Source organism: Larus michahellis, chromosome 2 (assembly GCF_964199755.1).
Source record: "Larus michahellis chromosome 2, bLarMic1.1, whole genome shotgun sequence".
Taxonomy (NCBI): domain Eukaryota; kingdom Metazoa; phylum Chordata; class Aves; order Charadriiformes; family Laridae; genus Larus; species Larus michahellis.
Window position 1 is genome coordinate 17075232 of NC_133897.1, and position 19284 is coordinate 17094515.

At 40.0% G+C, this 19284-nt stretch overlaps 1 protein-coding gene across 5 annotated transcripts in view; it reads right to left on the reverse strand.

The window, feature by feature from the left end:
• Positions 1-19284, reverse strand: part of ZEB1 (zinc finger E-box binding homeobox 1) — a 124915-nt gene that overhangs the window by 23481 nt on the left and 82150 nt on the right. For all 5 annotated transcript variants that reach the window (XM_074574279.1, XM_074574277.1, XM_074574278.1 and 2 more), the window contains one exon: positions 1872-2072. Coding sequence is in view for 1 of the 5 variants with exons in the window: in XM_074574277.1 (XP_074430378.1) it covers positions 1872-2072 (201 nt within the window). In the remaining 4 variants the exon portion in view is untranslated. The remainder of the gene's footprint in view (positions 1-1871; positions 2073-19284) is intronic.

A 19284-nucleotide genomic window follows, 5' to 3' on the forward strand; every position in this document is an offset into this window, starting at 1 on the left:
TTCTAAAAATAATCACCAGCCCTGAAGATGGTATTAGTGTTGCATGGACACCCACCCCAGTGCCTTTCCCTGTATGAGAGATCATGTTTTTAGTACCCCTCTCTTCAGATTTCTAACGTGCAACCAAGACTGATGATACAATTTTCAGCTCACACCTTTCCTTCTAGGAAAGCTATAAAAAAGTAAATAGTACTTTACAATAGCAAATCAAAGCTCCATAAAACCTAATGTAGCCTTCATTTTTCTCATGCATTCATCACCACAAATTCAAACAATTTATTTAAAAAAAAACTTACTATGAAATGAAAAACCCTCCAGACTGCTACAAAAGAAGCTTCTGACTACACAATTTTTACAGAAGAAATTTATGGTAGCTTGAGCAAGCCTGTACAGAAATTGTTTAACCTTTTGTCTATCTAAACACTGATGAACCTGTCTTCACCAGCAATGACCAACGCAGAGAAAACACTGCCTACATTGTGATTCTACAATCACAGTAGAATTTGGTTCAAATGTTTCATTTTAGCAAACAAATTTTAAAAGTTTAGAAATGGTACATTTGAAATAAGGAGTCAAAAAAGACGCCATCACATGTCTAGAGCTCTGAAAAACCCCAGAGGGCTGTCTGAGGCAAGATGCTGTGCCATGACTACCTGTAGGTACATCTCCAGGGAATGTTCTGTCCAAAGGGTCTTGACCCAGCACCTCTGTGAGCCAGTGCTCTTCTTCAATCCATAATTCAGGTTTCCTACACCTATGCTTGAAAAAATAGTCCACACACAGCCCATTTTTATGTAACTGCAATTCCTGATAGATACAGCCTGCAGTAGCGCAAAGATACTATAGGAGAACTAAGAAAATTACCTACCTAATAATTTAGCTCCAAAATACTCATTTCCCTGCACAGCATCCCTTGGCAATAGCAGCTATGTAAAAACAGGCTGAGTTGATGCTATTCTTTGAACTCTCAGCTGCTCTCTCTCAGCTGGATTGCAGTTAGGGACCATATGACTGCGTTCTGTTTATTTAGATGTGAGGTCATGCGATTTGTCTTAAACCACCAGTTTTAACAAGGTGGATGCTAAAGAATTGCGGCTGGAGTTCAGACACAAACATGGATATGCCGGAAAATATTCTGTATCTTTCAGGGGATTAAGGCCAAATTCCGCAATAAATTCCACTAATTTATGCATTTATCCCAATTTGGCTCAAATGTAAGCATACTGTGTGAGATTATGAAACTCAGTATCTGATTCCACAGTAAAAAGGGCCCATTTCCTGATTGCTTCAAATTTTCAGCTTTTAAAGCTGCTGCATAATATGTACAACATTTACCTCCTTCCACTGTTTTCAAAATACAGATTCATTATGAATACGATAGCCAATTCTAAAACTAATAATCTAAACATTATTTTTTCTGGCTATATTTTACAAGGGAAAAGGCAGATGCAGCTCACAGGCAGAAATTTACATCTGAATATTATTTTGTTTCATGTTTTTGGCTTACTGCTTACTCCCGAAGCAGAGCAAACCCTGAACCTTACCGGGAGCTACAGCAGAGACCTGCAACACAAAAAGACTTGGAAAAACTAAAAGCAAGTAACTAGTCTCTGATCACCCTTGAGAACGCTGTGTCCGCAGATTTGAAGCTTCTGTTTAACAATGCAAGTGGAATGAATGCACCTCCAAGTCTGCCTCAAATATTAAATAAAGAACATAAAATATGTTATAATAAATATGTTAGAAAACCTCTTTTTTTAATTGTGAATATTACACGTTATTTCAGTGACAAAGTGACAAAAACAAGTTCTATTGAGTTTTTACTTTAGAAACCTTTCCCTACATAGCATCGTCAGTGAAAACGAACATACCTTCATCTTCCCAGCAACCGTTTGTACTCCCTTCTCTTTCACTGTTTTCTGGTAATACTGTATGGTCTGTTGGCAAGTCATCTTCTGGCACACTAGCATCACAGTCTGCTGCATCGGTTACACTTTCTTCTTCCACTATATGCAATTTATCTTCATCATCTGAATCTGAGTTTGCTTCTACCACGTTATTATAATTGGTGACTGTGGACAGACAAAAAGCAAAATGCCAATCAACATAGTCTTAATTTACAGCACAGAGGTCCAAAGCTTTCAGTACTGTGGTCCACTGCTTTATCTGGGGCATCTCTATGGAGTCACATTATTATTTCTTCCTTCCGTATGGGGATGGCAGCGGCTTGTGAGCAACCTGGATGTAATGGCGGCGAACAAGGAGACATCTGACCGCTGCCGGGATTCCACCACTGCGAGGAAACACAGTATCTCTCATTTCTGCACAGCCAGCACAAGGCTGCGTGAGAAAAGGCAGTGGACAACTCCAGAGTTGTCTTCTGGGCCCCAATGAAGCATTAGGCCTCATTCCAATCTGGATATCAGCATTACTGTATGTTTCCTTTAAGAATATTATGGCCCAGTCAACAGTCTGTGAAACACTTAATGCTCATAAACAACGTTTTGTTACAGACAGATGTGTATAATGAGGATAGGCTGTATGTATACAGCAATCAGGGGGACACGGCAGGAACAAAACTGCAGGGAAACCGCTGGGAGCGAGGACCAGGCGGCCGCAGGCTGAGCACAGCCCAGAGAGGGTGGCTGGGTCGCTCCGCTCCGGTCCCACGGAGCAAGCCCCTGTCTGCAGTTCCGCACAGTAGCTCTGCTCCCCCATACCGACCTCGCGCTGGCTCTTCCTCCAACCGATGCCAGCCCCACGGTCCGGGATGTGGATCAAGGAGCAATAAATGGGAACAATAACGAGACTTGATTCAGAAGGGCTAAAGCTCTCCTCATCCAAGCTAAAATGCTCTTCTAGCTACACCCAAAGACCACACTAAAGATTCGGCAGGTGACTTGGAAAGGAAATCTCACATAACGCCTTCCCCAGCTACCATGAAAAGGAAACAACTCTACTTTTTCAGCCTGGAGATCATATTGTGAGAGTCTTGCAGATAAAGGATTACACAACGATATATGTTTCTCTCACACGGGAGCAGATTATTATTAAAATAGCCTTAATTTGTAAGCACAAAAGATCGGTTACAGCCATTTCAATTTCAACCGTAAGGATTATGTAGTAAGAAAAAAATTACTTTCACAATCTGTTGAAATGTCTTGTTAGTCGTACTGAAGTTAAACTATTAAACATTTATGGAAGATCTATATGTGTATTACTTCTTGACTGCCAAGTTTGAACTTCTTACTGAAATGCTTCAAAACGCAGTTTAAGAAAGAGAATAAATTTACCAATGAATAAACTAGCAAGACTTGTCTTGGCTGCGGTACTCCCTCAGTGGTTGTCACAATTATACCTGGGAGGCACATAATCACGCTACTTTATGATACCTGCATCCTGTCACTGGTAGCACATGAGAAGCCAGACTGATTCTTCCATGTGACATCCTCCCTATTAAGGTAGATAAATAGCAAACTAGACTCCTGCTCTTCTGAAGTTAGCTTATTTTTTTTTTTAAAGTAGATATTCTAGGCATTTAAAAACGCATTTAAGCAGGGCAAGTGAATAACATTATGAACTGACAAGCTACTATCTCATTTCCTCGCAATTCAGGAGAAAAATGTCTCATCTAAACCATGCAGAAGCATGACAAAAGAGCTTTCTGAATTTAAAATAATCACTCCATACTTTATACACATAGCGTTGTTTGAAAAATGTAGTACACCCCACTATTTATGGTATTGACATCTTCTAAGACAACAAATTTAGGTAACTTGCCTAATTATTAGTATCTGCTCCATTTCAATTGATAAATTGATAATCACTTTATATTCTGTCACTGATGTTGCAAAGTAAAAGAGGTACTGAAAGGGATACTGTAATGTTGGGTGAAAGAGAAGACATACATGTACTCCCTCACCAAAGCACAAGAGATTTATGAATTTATTTGCGTGAGCAACAGCAAATGCAAATTTTAAAAAAGTTTAAGAACACACACAGAACAGGAGGAAGTGGAAAAATTATTTTAGCCTGTTATCTTTGCTGGGTTTTACTGTGACACTTAGATGTAGAAGATTATTAATATAAAACAACAACGTATTTACCTTTGGCACACATAAAGGAGATCAGTAAGAGCAGGGACCAAAATTTAACTACTATATATATATATGTATGTATGTGTATGTATATATGTAGTCATATGTTCAGATTTCAGTAACTTAGATAATTAATCCTTGATTTTTTAAAAATAATTTTCCTGTTTAGTTTGGGAAATTAAGTGGAATCCCTTATATTAGACTTAGAGTAGTTTTTTATGGAAAATGAAAAAATAATCAGGAAGTTTGTACTGCAGAATTACACTTACAGACAAAACCTGTCTCTTCTTTTCCTTATCATAAATTTTTTAATTTTAAATACAATCTACTCATTATGGCTCTATTTTTTCGTACATTCTCCCTACGCTGACTCATGTGCTAACTCAGCAAGATTTAAAACCTCCTTGTCCTCCATAAAAAGCGAAGAACAAATGTTCTTTGGGATTTTGTTTCCTTCCACTGAAGATCAGTTGCCAACAAGGCAACACAATAAAACCGGCAAGAAATCTGGCTCTAATGATCCTGTTTTCCTCTTGTGGAGGATTTTGTGTAATCTGGGGGAAATAATCTGCCAAACCTGCATCTAAATGGGCTTGGCACATTTGGGATGGCCAGGCAACTCACACGCCAAATGCGGCTGAAAGTCAAGCACTTAAAATTGCTAGATATATCTAGCATATATCCACGTTATCTATACGCAACTCTAACTAAATGATTACACACTGTTTTCCTTCTACAGGATCCATGCATCATCTAGCGCAGTGATGGTAAACACGCAGGGAATGCTCGTTTTTTTGGAGTGAGCTGAGTATTTGTAGGATCCTGCCTCATTTTTTCAGATTGCAAAGTGATTACGTGTTCTTTTTATCCCCACCAGCCAGCAGTCTCCCCAAAGCCTCATCTACAGGATGTTAGCCAAAATGGGATTCCTCATTATATATCATATTATATATACTTATATACAATATATTATAACTGCATATTATATAATTACAGGATTATATATGTATGATATATAATTTCCCGACATGGTATTCAGCAGGAATGCTTCAAAACATATAATTAACTGTAGTAGGGAGATGGTATCTCCATTTTACAGAGAAGAAACTGGCTACTTAAAAAACAGAGGATTCTTTCGGCAATCCTGGCATTGCCACGTCAGTGTAAGGCATTTTGGGCCTTACTTTTCAGAGGACTTTGCATTTTTGCAGCATTTCATATATTCAAAGCGCACTTGTGTTCATTCCCAACGCAGCAGTGCTCAGAGCCCAGGTACCCCCGCCCACGTGCCACAGCAACTCGAAACACAGAGATCACCTCCAAAGTAAGTGACCTTCCAGAATCACATAAAAATGCCTTGAAAGAGAGAGAATAAAATCCAGTCTTTCAGGGGAGCTTTCAAATGCCTCAGAGAGCGTGCTTTTGATTCCTGCAGCCCTCTACTTAAATTACTATGCTTTCCAGCAATTAAGGAAAGGGTTCTGGAGGCAACAGCTGCCTTTAATAAACACCCCTGATTCATTCTCTGGGCACCATTCCTCCTGCGAAAAAATTATGTGATCACATAATTAAAGATCTTATCGTTATGCATACATGCAAGGGACAAATTAAAACAGTTTGAACAATCTTCATTATGGCATTTTCCAACTTTTTTTGAATGCTTGACTTTCAAAGTCAAGTGTTTGATTTCAAAGAATGTATTAGTATTCTCTGATAGCAACGATGGTTAAAAAACAATCAAACCCTGTAATTTACTGTATTTTTAGCTAATTAAAATTAAAATCCCATTACATGGTACCACACTGGTGCCTGCACGGCTGCAAAGCTTAGCTTTAGCAATGCAGATCTGCTGCTGGTACCCTGCTAAGGGGCGGTAGTAGCAGGCTGCTATCTTCATTTGCTTCAGACGCGCTTTATCTTCAACTGTAAAAGCTAAGCCTGACTCAGATCATGAACCATGGCTGTAAGCCTCTGAAAACAGGTCACCAGACAAGCACATACGACATATAACAGACATATGGGCCTATTCTATCCACTGTATAGTATGTAACCTTAGCATAAAAATGTACATGATTATATTAAACAGTTTCATTATTAGTTTCAGCTTTGCTTTCACAGACAAATAGAAAAGAAGGCCCCATTTTCAACATATGTATTACAAATGACACTGAAGATTAAATATTTATTCAATAAAAATAATTTCTATATCATTACTATGTATCTTCTGAAATAAAGATGAAATATTCATTAAAAAGCAATACATGAAAAATATATCTTTTGAACCATAATTACTTCTTTTCCTGTTGATCACTTTCTTGCTTACAGTATCCTGATTCTTAAAGAGTAAATGAGAACCTGTAGTTGAAGCTTTCATTGCTCTAAGAGTAAATGACTGCAAAATGAATTGCAGAAAATGAGCTTTACTTTCTGGATTTTTACAGTCCTAAATACAGAGAAGATGTATGATGCTGCACAATTCTAATTAAAAAAGAAATATGTTTGAATGGAATTAGCAATTAAATAGCTAAAACAGGGAAATATATTATTTTGCTGGTTGAATACAGCTACAAAACCACAATACATATATCTAGTCAAATTCAAACACAGTATTTTAAAGGAAAGGAATCTTTAGTTCTCTAATTTAAAATGAATGAAACCAGGAAATTTCAGGTGAACGCTACTCTTGCGGTGATGAAAGACTATAGGACTCACTGTTTCCGTAGCATATGCTATAATGGGAGAATCCCCAAAAAGGCAAGTGACCTGGGTGGCAATAGAAGGTAAGCTTCTCAAAAAGCTGGCAGCAGGTACCCGCTTACTGCTCCCCTCTCCAGATCTGCCCTCTGAATCATTAGATGACATGAAAGATGACATTCCCAACACGAAGAATGACCCAATGAAGCTCTTATCAGTCAAATTCTCATAGGAATTTACTCAACAAGAAAAAAAGCATGTGGTGGCATATCTATCAGAGTAATTTGAGATCAGGTGGCAACAGCACAGAACTGCACTAAAAAGAGAACAGGCTTCAACAGAACTAATCTGTTATCTCTGCTATGTATTATCATTCCAGGATCTGGAAGTGTACAGAGGGAAGGATGCTCTGAACCTGATCTGTTACAATCTTTTCTTCAATACTTGCAGCGCTCACGGTCTTTTATGTAGAGTCTGGTCCAACATTCTTACTACCTGGCTCTTTTATACCTCTCCATACTTAATCAAAAACCCTACCTACTTCCATTGAAAAAATAAACTTTTAGGAATTGGTGAGTCAATGCAAATACTCTTAAATTTTTCAAGATGTTGGACACATGTAACCAACACATTTGAGTTGTGTGGGCTCAGTATCTCAACACTGAAAATGCTGGAGATCTAGAACAGGTGTGAGGGATTCCAATCTTTTAGAAACCCTACTTCAAAAAGCCCTTCCAAGTTTTAATATAAAAATTTGAAAGCTTACTCATGAATCCTGTTAGAAAAGAAACCTTTGATTCCACAAACTGGAACAGCTCGTGTGCTCTGTGAAGTGCATTCTTGGTTCATGGATTTCTGCTCTGACAGCCTACAATCATCTCTTCAAAACCATTTACTCTCTGTCAGCTCAACTGAAAATCTGCATTTATATATTACTTTGGTCTAATCTTAAAAATATTCTAAGCAACATATATTGCAAAGGCAGAAACCTGATAATTTAACATTCAGTATTTTATATTTAGCTTTTAGGGTATACTATTCATTTTATTACTACTCCTGAATGAAATGTCATACTTCTGCCTCTCCATTGATAAGCTGCCCTGTATCTTTAGTAAAGTTAGACCTTTATGTTCTTTTCATATTTTTCATCTCAGTTTAATACATACACTTGAAATTAATAAGTACTTTCCATGCAATAATATATACAGAACCACATCACCATCTGAAGTAGAAACACAGGGAAGAACAAAAGAAAAGGGAAGGCATCTGTCGATGCCTCTCCTAAAATTCTTCACGTGTTTTCAGTAGTTTTTTGGCTTCTGGAATTCCTAAATGACATGTGTTGTCTTCATACCCAATAGCCTCATTTTCTGTGAATTTGTCTGGTTGCTTTTTGAATTCATGAAAATGTAGGCATCCACGTTATTCTGAGGCAAGCAGTTTCACAGCTCTGTGTTGTGGGAAGAATAAGTTTCTTCTGTTGATTTTGAACCTGCACTTAGATTCAGTGGGTGTCCCCTAAATCCTCCCCACCTGTGCCCTCTATGCTGTTCATGACTTTATAGGCTTCATTGCACAGCCCTCCCTTCCAACGTGAAGAGTCCTTGGCCGCTTGTTACTCATGCAGAAGTTATTCCACTGATCATTTTTGCTGCACCTCTCTGGACCTTCTTCTGTTCTGCTGCACCACTGTGTTTACAGGAGGGAGAGATGGCAACCCGGAACTGCACCCGGCATTGCGGATGCACACCCATCATGGATTAGAATAGCCGCAGAACAACCTGCTGTTTTCTTCTTCATCCCTTTTCTAATAATGCAAGTCATGTTCTCACGGGACCCTGTTCCTCCTTCCACACACATTGCTTCACTTTTATCTACCTAGAATTTTATCTGCCTGACTGCTGCTTGGCTATTTGGAAACACCGTCATTATTTCCCGAACAAGTACAAGCAACCCCTAGTGAAAATATTCGCTGCTTCCCAATCATGTCATCAGGCAGCAGGGCGACTTTCCCGCGGTATCGGGACAGCCAGCAGCACTACAGAGGGAGTGGACACACTACCCAAAGCAGCTTGTTGAACTCAGGAAAAATACACTACAACGAGATCTCGTTATGTGGAAAGCGTGAGGAAACTTTATTCTACTCTTAATTAAATCAGGCAAGAAAAAAACCCCACAACCTTGCCAGAGATTAGTTTCTGAAATAATCCATTTAAAATTTAATTTAAAAACATACCTGTAATTTTCAGAAAAGTCATTCTGCTTTTAAGAACAGTATATGTACTATAGCTGGAGAACAGAACCATATTTTATATATAACAAGTTGACTCACTGCTTATTTAGACACATACACAGGTGAGCGCGCTCACACAGGAGAAGGGGAACTGAATTTAGTCCTTCCTCTGCCTGAAGGGATCAAACGTACAACTCCCACATGTGTTTATATAAATACATAAATAGTTGTAAAAATGTAAGTCTAAATATTTACACGTACCAAGCACATTTCTGATAATTTTGTTTAACTAATAAAAATCTTGTTCAAACGGTTTCTGCACCTCTTAACTGAATGCTAATGTCCAGACAAATACAGCTCGACACACATTTGACTGAATATTCTGACACAGTAAAACCCATAAAATTCAAGAATCTTTATATGCACTAAGGTATATAAATCATCTCAATACACAGGTACTGGATTATTTGGTCTTCTGGTCAACTCAAAGAAACTTTGAGTTTAAAATAAATGCTTTGAAAGTGGACTGCACAGGCAAACGTGCTCTAAATGCTGTACCAAAAGCGAGAGTGAATGTTTGGCTCGGCTTCCACAACACACATTAAAATCAATGGTGTAACTACAAATTTTCTGCTTGTCAATTTCAAATCATGGTTTTAAAATCAATCAGTATTTGACATTAAAAGCAAACTGACCCTCAATGTGGAATTTTTCTATTGATATGGCCAAGTCTGGAGCAAAGCCTGATGATCTCAGCCAGGGCCAGTTCCCCAGCATTGGGGTGATGGTACAGCTCTGGCACCACACTCTGAGATGACATAAGTGAAACCTGGAGCAAACCTGGCAAATATTCCAGCCTCAGTGATTAATTTTTTTGCTGCTTGCCTTTGTTCATCTGAGCGTTACTTTGATTTAGGGTTAATTTAGTCTCATATGCACAATTCTATTGGAACAGGAGAGTTTGGTACTATATGATTCAGAAACCCAGAAGCTGAAGCAGCTCTAGGTTTCCCAGTGGGGCAGACACGCTGGAGTTTTGGCCATGAAAGTGAATAAAGTCAGAGAGCAGCTGGGGAATCTGCTGCTTTGGCTGCTCCTGGCAGGCAGCTGCTTTAGCCAACTACCTACTTTGCCTATAACTAAGATGAGTTCTGGGCAGAAGAATATATGTATTCCCTCCATCCCTCCCAAACTATTCAAACTACACTCCTAAGACATGAAATGTTACTCCTGTATCATTTCTGGGCTGCTGAGCCCAACACCAAGTCAGGAGAGGGATCCGAAAACAAGTCCCACTGATTGTGAAGGATTTGTAAGAGTCGCTGGTTCTGACGGCAAGGACAGCGAACTTGTACCCGCACTGGCAGACAGGGTGGTGGAAGAGAAACAGAAATTTATGGTGAAATTGTTGACCTTGAGGACCTAATCCTCACACTCTGTGTTTCAAGAGCTGTCTCTTAATAAAACTAGCTCTAGTCTGATCTTCTGGAGTAAATTTTCATTAGTGGCTGCCACCCACGTAAGAGAGCTCCCCAAGCCTACCTTCTCATTTCGTATAGAGAAAAGGCATGCTCCCAAGTCAAAGCACAGGGAATGAGGACAATCAGGAGATTCACTTCAAAAATTCAGTCCTGATTTGATTTAAGACACTGAAGGACGTGCACCTTCAGCCAAACACCTGTGGAAGGGACACACACTTCTTGCCTGCAGAGTCAGAAGGATAGAACTTTCCATTGGTCTTTCCATTTATAAAAATGATTAAATGTGACTGGCACCAAAACCTCAGCCAAGGTAGAGAACTCTTGGGCCATCTACCCTGTTCCTCCTTCCTACAAGCAACCAGGTCATATACTCTCTTTCACAATTTACTTTTTGACAGGATCAATCAAATCCTTGACAGACTCCTGAGTGCAGGACATACCAGCAATTGAAAGGAAAGCTACATGTGGTCTTTCCAGACAGCCAAGAGGTTGTGGTGCCAGATGCTGGCCAGAAGCGGTTACCATCGTCTGTTAGAGATGAAAGTGGATGAGGCTGTTTGATAAGTTCTATGGACTGAATCCCATACTCGCCAAAAAGAGTCTGGATCTATACTACTAACCAACATCCTGACAGAGAAGCTGCAATAGCAACACACGAAAGCTTGAAAAGGACCTTTGGGAGACAGAAGAACGATGGCGCAGAAGACATGGACGGCAGAGTACCCAAAATCACTCAGTACTGCAGCACGGGGTTATAGGTGAGTGAATGGCAATGGAGCTCTAGGACTGGTAACAAGTCGCCAAATGCAGTACACAGAGTCCAGTACAAGAGAGACCACCACCATCTCCTCCCTTTGGCTTGCTTCTTGAATGAAAACCTTTTCGTCCATGCGCTTGAAATATCTTAAGACCACAGGCATGGTTGTTCCCATGTGCAGTGCAGACTGGCAACAACTCTGAACATTACCAAGTACCACCTAGCAAGACCTGACCAGAGCAACCATAGGTATTTAGGTAACTCCTGAGACTGCAGATGACAAGCTTAACTGGGGACAGTGGCTTCACACTCATTAGACAGGATCACCAAAACTACACAGGCAAACCTCTCAACAAGAGGCCTTAGTATAGATGACTGTTGCATCACCAATTGGGAGCTCTTAAGGTAGCCCACATACCTTATAGTTTTAACTGTCCATCACCTGAGCAATACCATCACAGCAGGGATGTGCTGCTATACAGTATCCCCATACCCTGGGACACTATATAAGCCTTTCCTAGAAACACTAGACGCTCCCACTTTGAATGGCTTTCCAGATGCTGTCATGGTGCCTTCGTGTTACATGTTAAAAATTTATAGAACTTGCAAGGGTGGGAAACAACTTTAAAATCAACTCCAGTGCTCAAATGAGAATTTATTTGCATGTAGAATTGACATGAGCCCAGAGATGAGAAGTAAAGAGTACACAGACAAGGATTTCAATTATTTAGTCTTAGTCCATTAATAACTTTAAAATAACAGGAAAATGTATGTTTATTTATTTAGACATACATACACATACCTACATATATATTTTCAGGTTTGATATCCTAAAATTAGATTTGGAAATGTATATCTATATATGTATACCTTTACTATCATATAAAAATAATCTGATTTTGAAATATTTCTCTTATTAGGGCTACTTCAGAAAAGCAACTTAAGAAACGTAGTTTTCATTACTCTGCAGCTCTTCTGTGCTAAAAATGGAAGCTTTATAGCTTTGCAAAACGAAGGCTTTCAGTCTCTCAGTGAGACAGAGGGGCTTGCAATGGCAATTTCTCTATTGGATTTGCAAATGATGGTCGTTTTTCTAATGAAAAAGCTAACTACTGTCCGAATATTCTCTCCTTCTAGTCTCTGGATTGATGTCAATTCTACATGCAAATACGAAAATTCTCAGTGGCAGCATAATTTGAAAAATGGTATTATTACAAGGTATTTAAAGGTTTGGAAATACTAAAAATGGCCCCATAAGAAAAAAATCAACATTCAGAAACAAGACAGCCGAAGGTATATGAGAAAAGTAACTGTAGCTGTTGCCTGTAATCACCATTACACAAGCCAAGGTTGCAGAGCTTTCTACAAATGAGAACTTAACTCCGTCTGTGTAATTCCATGTCAACTGCTTCTGTCAGGAAGTTTTACAAAACCTTAAAGTAAGTTTAATACTTTAAGGAAGTATTTAAAAAAAACTGAGAGTAGTGAACATATCCCCTCCCAGTGCTTTTTTTTTTTTATTAATGTAATAGAAAAAAAATATTCCAATAATTTCATTGCAGCTTTAAACATTCATCGGGGGGAAGCCATACCTTGGTCATTTTTCTCTCTCGCAGCTCTCCCATTTGATATGCTGTCCCTCAGGTAGCCTCAAAAAACGCAGAAGAGCGTTCACTCATTATAGGTGACAAAACCTCTCCTATGCAACATGGAAGTTTTTGCAAGTATTTATTTTTGTGAATGCATGTGAACAAAATAAATACAAAATAGAAGGTGGGGATAGCCATATAACGCACGGGCAAGAACTTTTGACTAAATCTCCTGCTCTCTGCCCATTTTTCTCTTTCTAAAGAACACATAATTTTCCCATAAAATTATACTGACATAGATATCAAATAGATAAAATCCTGATGTTTATGATTTTTAAAAAAATCTGAATTTTCAAAGACTATGCTGTGGGGACCAATTCTGGGTAGGCAGCAATGATCTCGTCATTCTCTGCTCCAAATTACAGAAGCGAAAAGTAGGAACCTTTCCCTCGTGTCCTATTTCATCCCAGGTAAGTTTGCATTTCTGTCACCAATATTAGTTTTATAGTCGATCATTTTACTCAGAAGACTGGAGAAACCAATCTGCACATCCGACTGGTGTTGCTCACAGCCAAGTGCCGTCTGACGGCCACAATGGTTTAGTGGCTCTGAGATAACTGAGCGTGCTGATCATTAAAATTAAGCACGAGATGTATAAATATCATGAAGCCTTCATCTTTTAGTACCTCCAATTACTGAACAACTGGAAACAGTAAACTAAACTGAGGTGAAGCTGAGAGGAAGAAGTATATTTCCATGGGTTACATAGTCTTACTCTTTAAAAATTATCTGTACACCGGGTACATTGGTGACCGTAGCACTCTGTTGTATGTCCAAAGTGCTCTATTTATAAGATAACCACATTGTTTCTAACACATTGTACTCCGTATACTTGACAATTTTTTCCTTTATAAAACTTCTCACATATAAAAAAAGTTAGCTGAGAGACATATTTGAAAGGCAAGATCATGAATTACATTCTCGGGCACAGATTTTTAAAAATAGATGATTTATTACTACAGTGAAAATTAATTCTTGCACACAGATAAACGTCACCAAGTTTAAGATGAGCCACAGATAATTGTCTCATCATTAATTGCTACTAGGTACCAATGGGTATTGGTACTAGGTACCAATGACTACCAATCATTTAGGAGAATGTGGTCAGTTACAGGAGTTTATTTGATTGCAGCAAGATGGAGATACTCATTGTAAGAGACATATAGGCATAAAATACAGACACACACCATAGTAGGAGGCTTCAAAATTACATACAAGTTCCCTCATACTGACCAACTTGCTTAAAAAGCGCAATATCCTACTTCTGTTCATAACTGTAGCATAAATTGAATATAACTGTAATACAGTTGTTTAGATTTACCCTCATTAAAGACTTAATCTGAATTACAGTTTGATAATTACCTTAATCCATACTCAAAAACTGCCGTGTTTTAGCGTTATATATAAAAACTCAGGTTAGTACAAATTATCAGTTGTAACCAAAATCACTCCACGATGCTAGCTCAGTCACTGTGTGAAATAACTCTATCCTCATGGCACTCTTGCATGGGTATCAGTTACGGAACATCCACTCGTGCCTGAATTGGCCCGAATCCTGTGCCATTTATTCAGGCATCATTAGGCCAAGTTAATTGTTCAGGAAGACACAGTTGACATGTTTACAGAAATGTGTATTATGTATTTCATAATACTGGTGATTTTATATAACATCATTACCTAGATTTATATAAAGTATATATTTGTTTCACAGATAATAAAAAGACTGTAATACAGCAGTACCAGTTTGGCTTATAAAGTTTTGAGATCCTCTTAGATACAAGGCAGGAGAATGATACTCCCAAGTGCCGCATTTTATATACAAAAATAGCCAATTACAGCAATTCTTTCTTTCCCCCAAGTTTTATGACTATCATAAGGTGCCACCAGAAAAGTCTTCAGCATTTAGGAAATTGTATCCAGGGTAGAGATACCACCGTAATGAGTCTCATGCTTTATAAAGCCCTTACATTTTTCTTTACTCATTCCTAAATTAAAAGAACAATAAATTACGCAACTTTGAACAGCTGTTGCATAACTATAATCTAAATTAATAGAATCATAGAATCATAGAATTGTTGAGGTTGGAAGGGACCTTTAAGATCATCGAGTCCAACCTTTAGCCTACCCTGACAAGAGCCACTTCTAAACCATGTCCCTCAATGCCCCATCTACCCTTTTTTTAAACACCTCCAGAGATGGTGAATCCACCACCTCCCTGGGCAACCTATTCCAATGTTTAATAACCCTTTCAGTGAAAAAATGTCTCCTAATATCTAATCTAAACCTCCCCTGACGTAACTTGAAACCGTTTCCCCTCGTCCTATCACTTGTCACCAGGGAGAAGAGGTCAGCCCCCATCTCTTTACAACCTCCTTTCAGGTAGTTGTAGAGGGTGATAAGGTCTCCCCTCAGCCTCCTCTTCTCCAGGCTAAACAACCCCAGCTCCCTCAGTCGTTCCTCATAAGGTTTGTCCTCCAGGCCCCTCACCAGCTTTGTAGCCCTTCTCTGGACACGCTCCAACACCTCAATGTCCCTCTTGTAGTGAGAGGCCCAAAACTGAACGCAGTACTCGAGGTGGGGCCTCACCAGTGCCGAGTACAGGGGGATGATCACTTCCCTAGTCCGGCTCACCACACTATTCCTGATACAGGCTAGGATGCTGTTGGCCTTCTTGGCCACCTGGGCACACTGCTGGCTCATATTCAGCCGGCTGTCAACCAACACTCCCAAGTCCTTTTCTGTCGAGCTGCTTTCAAGCCACTCTGACCCAATCCTGTAGCGCTGCATGGGGTTGTTGTGACCCAAGTGCAGGACCCGGCACTTGGCCTTGTTGAACCTCATACCATTGGTCTCAGCCCATCGGTCCAGCCTGTCCAGATCCCTCTGCAGAGCCAACCTACCCTCAAACAGATCAACACGCCCGCCCAGTTTAGTGTCATCTGCGAACTTACTGAGGGTGCATTCAATCCCTTCATCCAGATCATTGATAAAGATATTAAAGAGAACCGGCCCCAGCACCGAACCCTGGGGGACACCACTTGTGACTGGACACCAACTGGATTTAACTCCATTTACCACCACTCTCTGGGCACGGCCATCCAGCCAGTTTTTTACCCAGCGAAGAGTACACCTGTCCAGGCCATGAGCAGCCAGTTTCTCCAGGAGAATGCTGTGGGAAACAGTGTCAAAAGCTTTGCAAAAATCCAAGTAGATAACATCCACAGCTTTTCCCTCATCCACCAAGTGGGTCACCTTATCATAGAAGGATATTAGGTTTGATAGGCATGACCTGCCCTTCACAAACCCATGCTGACTGGGCCTGATCACCCTGTTCTCCTGCATGTGCCGTGTAATGGCACTGAGGAGGATCTGTTCCATGACCTTCCCAGGCACCGAGGTCAGACTGACTGGCCTGTAGTTCCCCGGATCCTCCTTCCGGCCCTTCTTGTGGATGGGTGTCACATTTGCTAACCTCCAGTCAGCTGGGACCTCCCCGGTTGTCCAGGACTGCTCATAAATGATACCAAGTGGCCTGGCGAGCACTTCCGCCAGCTCTTTCAATACCCTTGGGTGGATCCCATCCGGCTCCATAGATTTGTGCACCTCCAGGTGCTGAAGCAGGTCCCTCACCATTTCCCTTTGGATTACAGGGGCTTCATTCTGCTCTCCATCCCTGTCTTCTAGCTCAGGGAGCTGGGTACTCAGGGAACAACTGGTCCTACTGCTGAAGACTGAGGCAAAGACTTCATTAAGTACCTCAGCCTTTTCCTCATCCTTGGTCACTATGTTGCCAGCCCCATCTACTAGAGGACAGAGATAATCCTTAGTCCTCTTCCTATTGCTAATATATTTATAGAAGCTTTTTTTGTTGTCCTTGACAACAGAAGCGAGGTTTAGCTCTAGCTGGGCTTTGGCCCTCCTGATTTTTTCCCTACATAGCTTAACTACCTCTTTGTAGTCGTCTTGAGTGGCCTGCCCTTCCTTCCAGAGGCCATAGATCCTCTTTTTTTCCCTAAGTTGCAACACTAGCTCCCTGTTTAGCCAGGCCGGCCTTTTTCCCCGACGGCTTGTCTTCTGGCACATGGGGACAGCCTGCTCCTGCGCCTTTAAGACTTCCTTCTTGAAAATCATCCAGGCTTCCTGGGCTCCTTTGCCCTGGAGGACTGCCTCCCAGGGGACTTTGTCAACCAGGCTCCTGAAAAGCCCAAAGTCCGCCCTCCGGAAGTCCAAGGTAGCAGTTCTGCTGACCCCTCTCCTTGCTTCTCGCAGAATTGAAAACTCTATCATTTCATGGTCACTGTTCCCAAGACAGCCTCCAACCTTCACATCCCCCACAAGACCTTCCCTATTTACAAACAACAGATCCAGCAGGGCACCTTCCCTAGTTGGCTCTCTCACTAGCTGTGTCAGGAAGTTATCCCCAGCACATTCCAGGAACCTTCTAGACTGTTCCCTCCCTGCTGTATTGTATTCCCAGCAGATGTCCGGCAAATTGAAGTCCCCCACGAGGACAAGAGCTCGCGATCTTGAGACTTCTCCCAGCCGTTTATAGAATATTTCATCTGCCTCCTCATCCTGATTGGGCGGTCTATAACAGACTCCTACTACGATATCCGCCTTGTTAGCCCTGCCCCTGATTCTTACCCATAAACACTCAACCCCATTATCACCATCATTAAGTTCAAAGCATTATAAATAAATCAGCAAAATAAATTTATTTAGAAAGTGTGATTTTATTTTCATTTCATATTTCACAACTTTTTTTCTTAACATCTAAGTAATTTCTTAAATAGACCTCTTGAAAGAGAGCTGGTTTGCCAAAAGCATAATGCTCAGCTATTTAGCCTAACTATAGGTTTAACACTCCAGTATTCACGTAACTCCCCTGGCTGTCCCCTGCTTCTGACACAGGAGAAGGGATTTTTTTTTTTTTAAATTTGTCTTATAAGTTGACAAGCTACATTATGGCTTTATTCTGATTTCACATAGTTACAGAAGCGCATTTTTAATGGTGTTCTGGGTTTCAGTTTTCAACATGTGGGGCCTGACTTTTGGATTCAGGGTAACTACTTTGTAGAGATTACATGTTCTTATCACAACAGATCATTGTATCAAACATTACTAATTCACTTCTTCCTGAAAATAAAGTTTACAAAGAGATGTTAGAATACCAAAATGTAGATTAACACAGTTTTATTATGTAATTTGGATGATCTGGTTTGCTTCATGTAGCTTTGCATCTTGAATAACATGAGTTTATTACGCATATTCATATATGACATGCACATAATTTTTTGCATTTATATTCACAGCTAATCAACCAAAACATCGGCAGTAGAAAATTACTGTCTGGGAGTGGTACGACAAGTCTCTCCAATTTTTAATTAGCTGCTATATTTTTACAATACGCATTTTTACATTACAGATTTTTCACATTACTGATTTTCAATTCTTTTAAAATATTAAATCACTGACCATTTATATAATTTATTTGTGTGAAGTGGGAAATAAAGCACCACCTACATTCTAAGTGTGGCTTCTTCATTTTGCAAGATAATGAAGAGCCATCATTCCCAGAAATCTACTGCAGTGTAGGAGCATGAATAAAGAGACAGTCAAAAAATATGCAATGGATTTAGAGTGTTTTACTGGATTTCAAGGGTAGACATTCCCTGGTGTTCTATTTAACAAGTGGATACATGAGATTATGAAAGGTCTTACCCTGTTTAAATGGAAGTACAAAGCTTAAGGAAAAGTTTAATTTTCAAAAGATGCATTCCATAAGATGATATACATTGCTAAAACAACAATGGCAAGTTATATGTTAGTGAATTTCTACACATTTAAATAAAACTTGTATCTACTTGGATACCTAATGGGTATTTCTGACACTATATTACGGAAATAAACACGTTTGGCCATGCTAACCTCTTTGCTTCAAAAGGCCGTGAATGTAGTCCACAGCACACTTTAGCAACACCTTATTTTTCTCTGAAGATCAAGTAACTTACGATAGATGCTTCCAAAGGCAGGGTTGTTAAACTTCTTTAAAACTGTACTCTGGATTTTCAGTGTTCCATCCCTATACAACAAATTATTCACAGATAGCTACCGAATCTCCCCGTGAAGGCAATTTTACCCAGATTTTTGGACCGAGAACTGGACAAACCAGCTCTCCAGCCCCCATGTTGAAGAATAACCTTCATCTAGCCATTACAACATTTCACAGACATAGCACATGCTTCAGAAGAAGTCAGGTTCACAAAGAAGGCATGAGAAGAGAACGCCACGAGCTTCCAGGATTGCAGAGCCGTGCTGACTCTGCGACACTACAGCAGCTCCCCAGCAGAGAGAGAGGAAGATTCAAACAAGC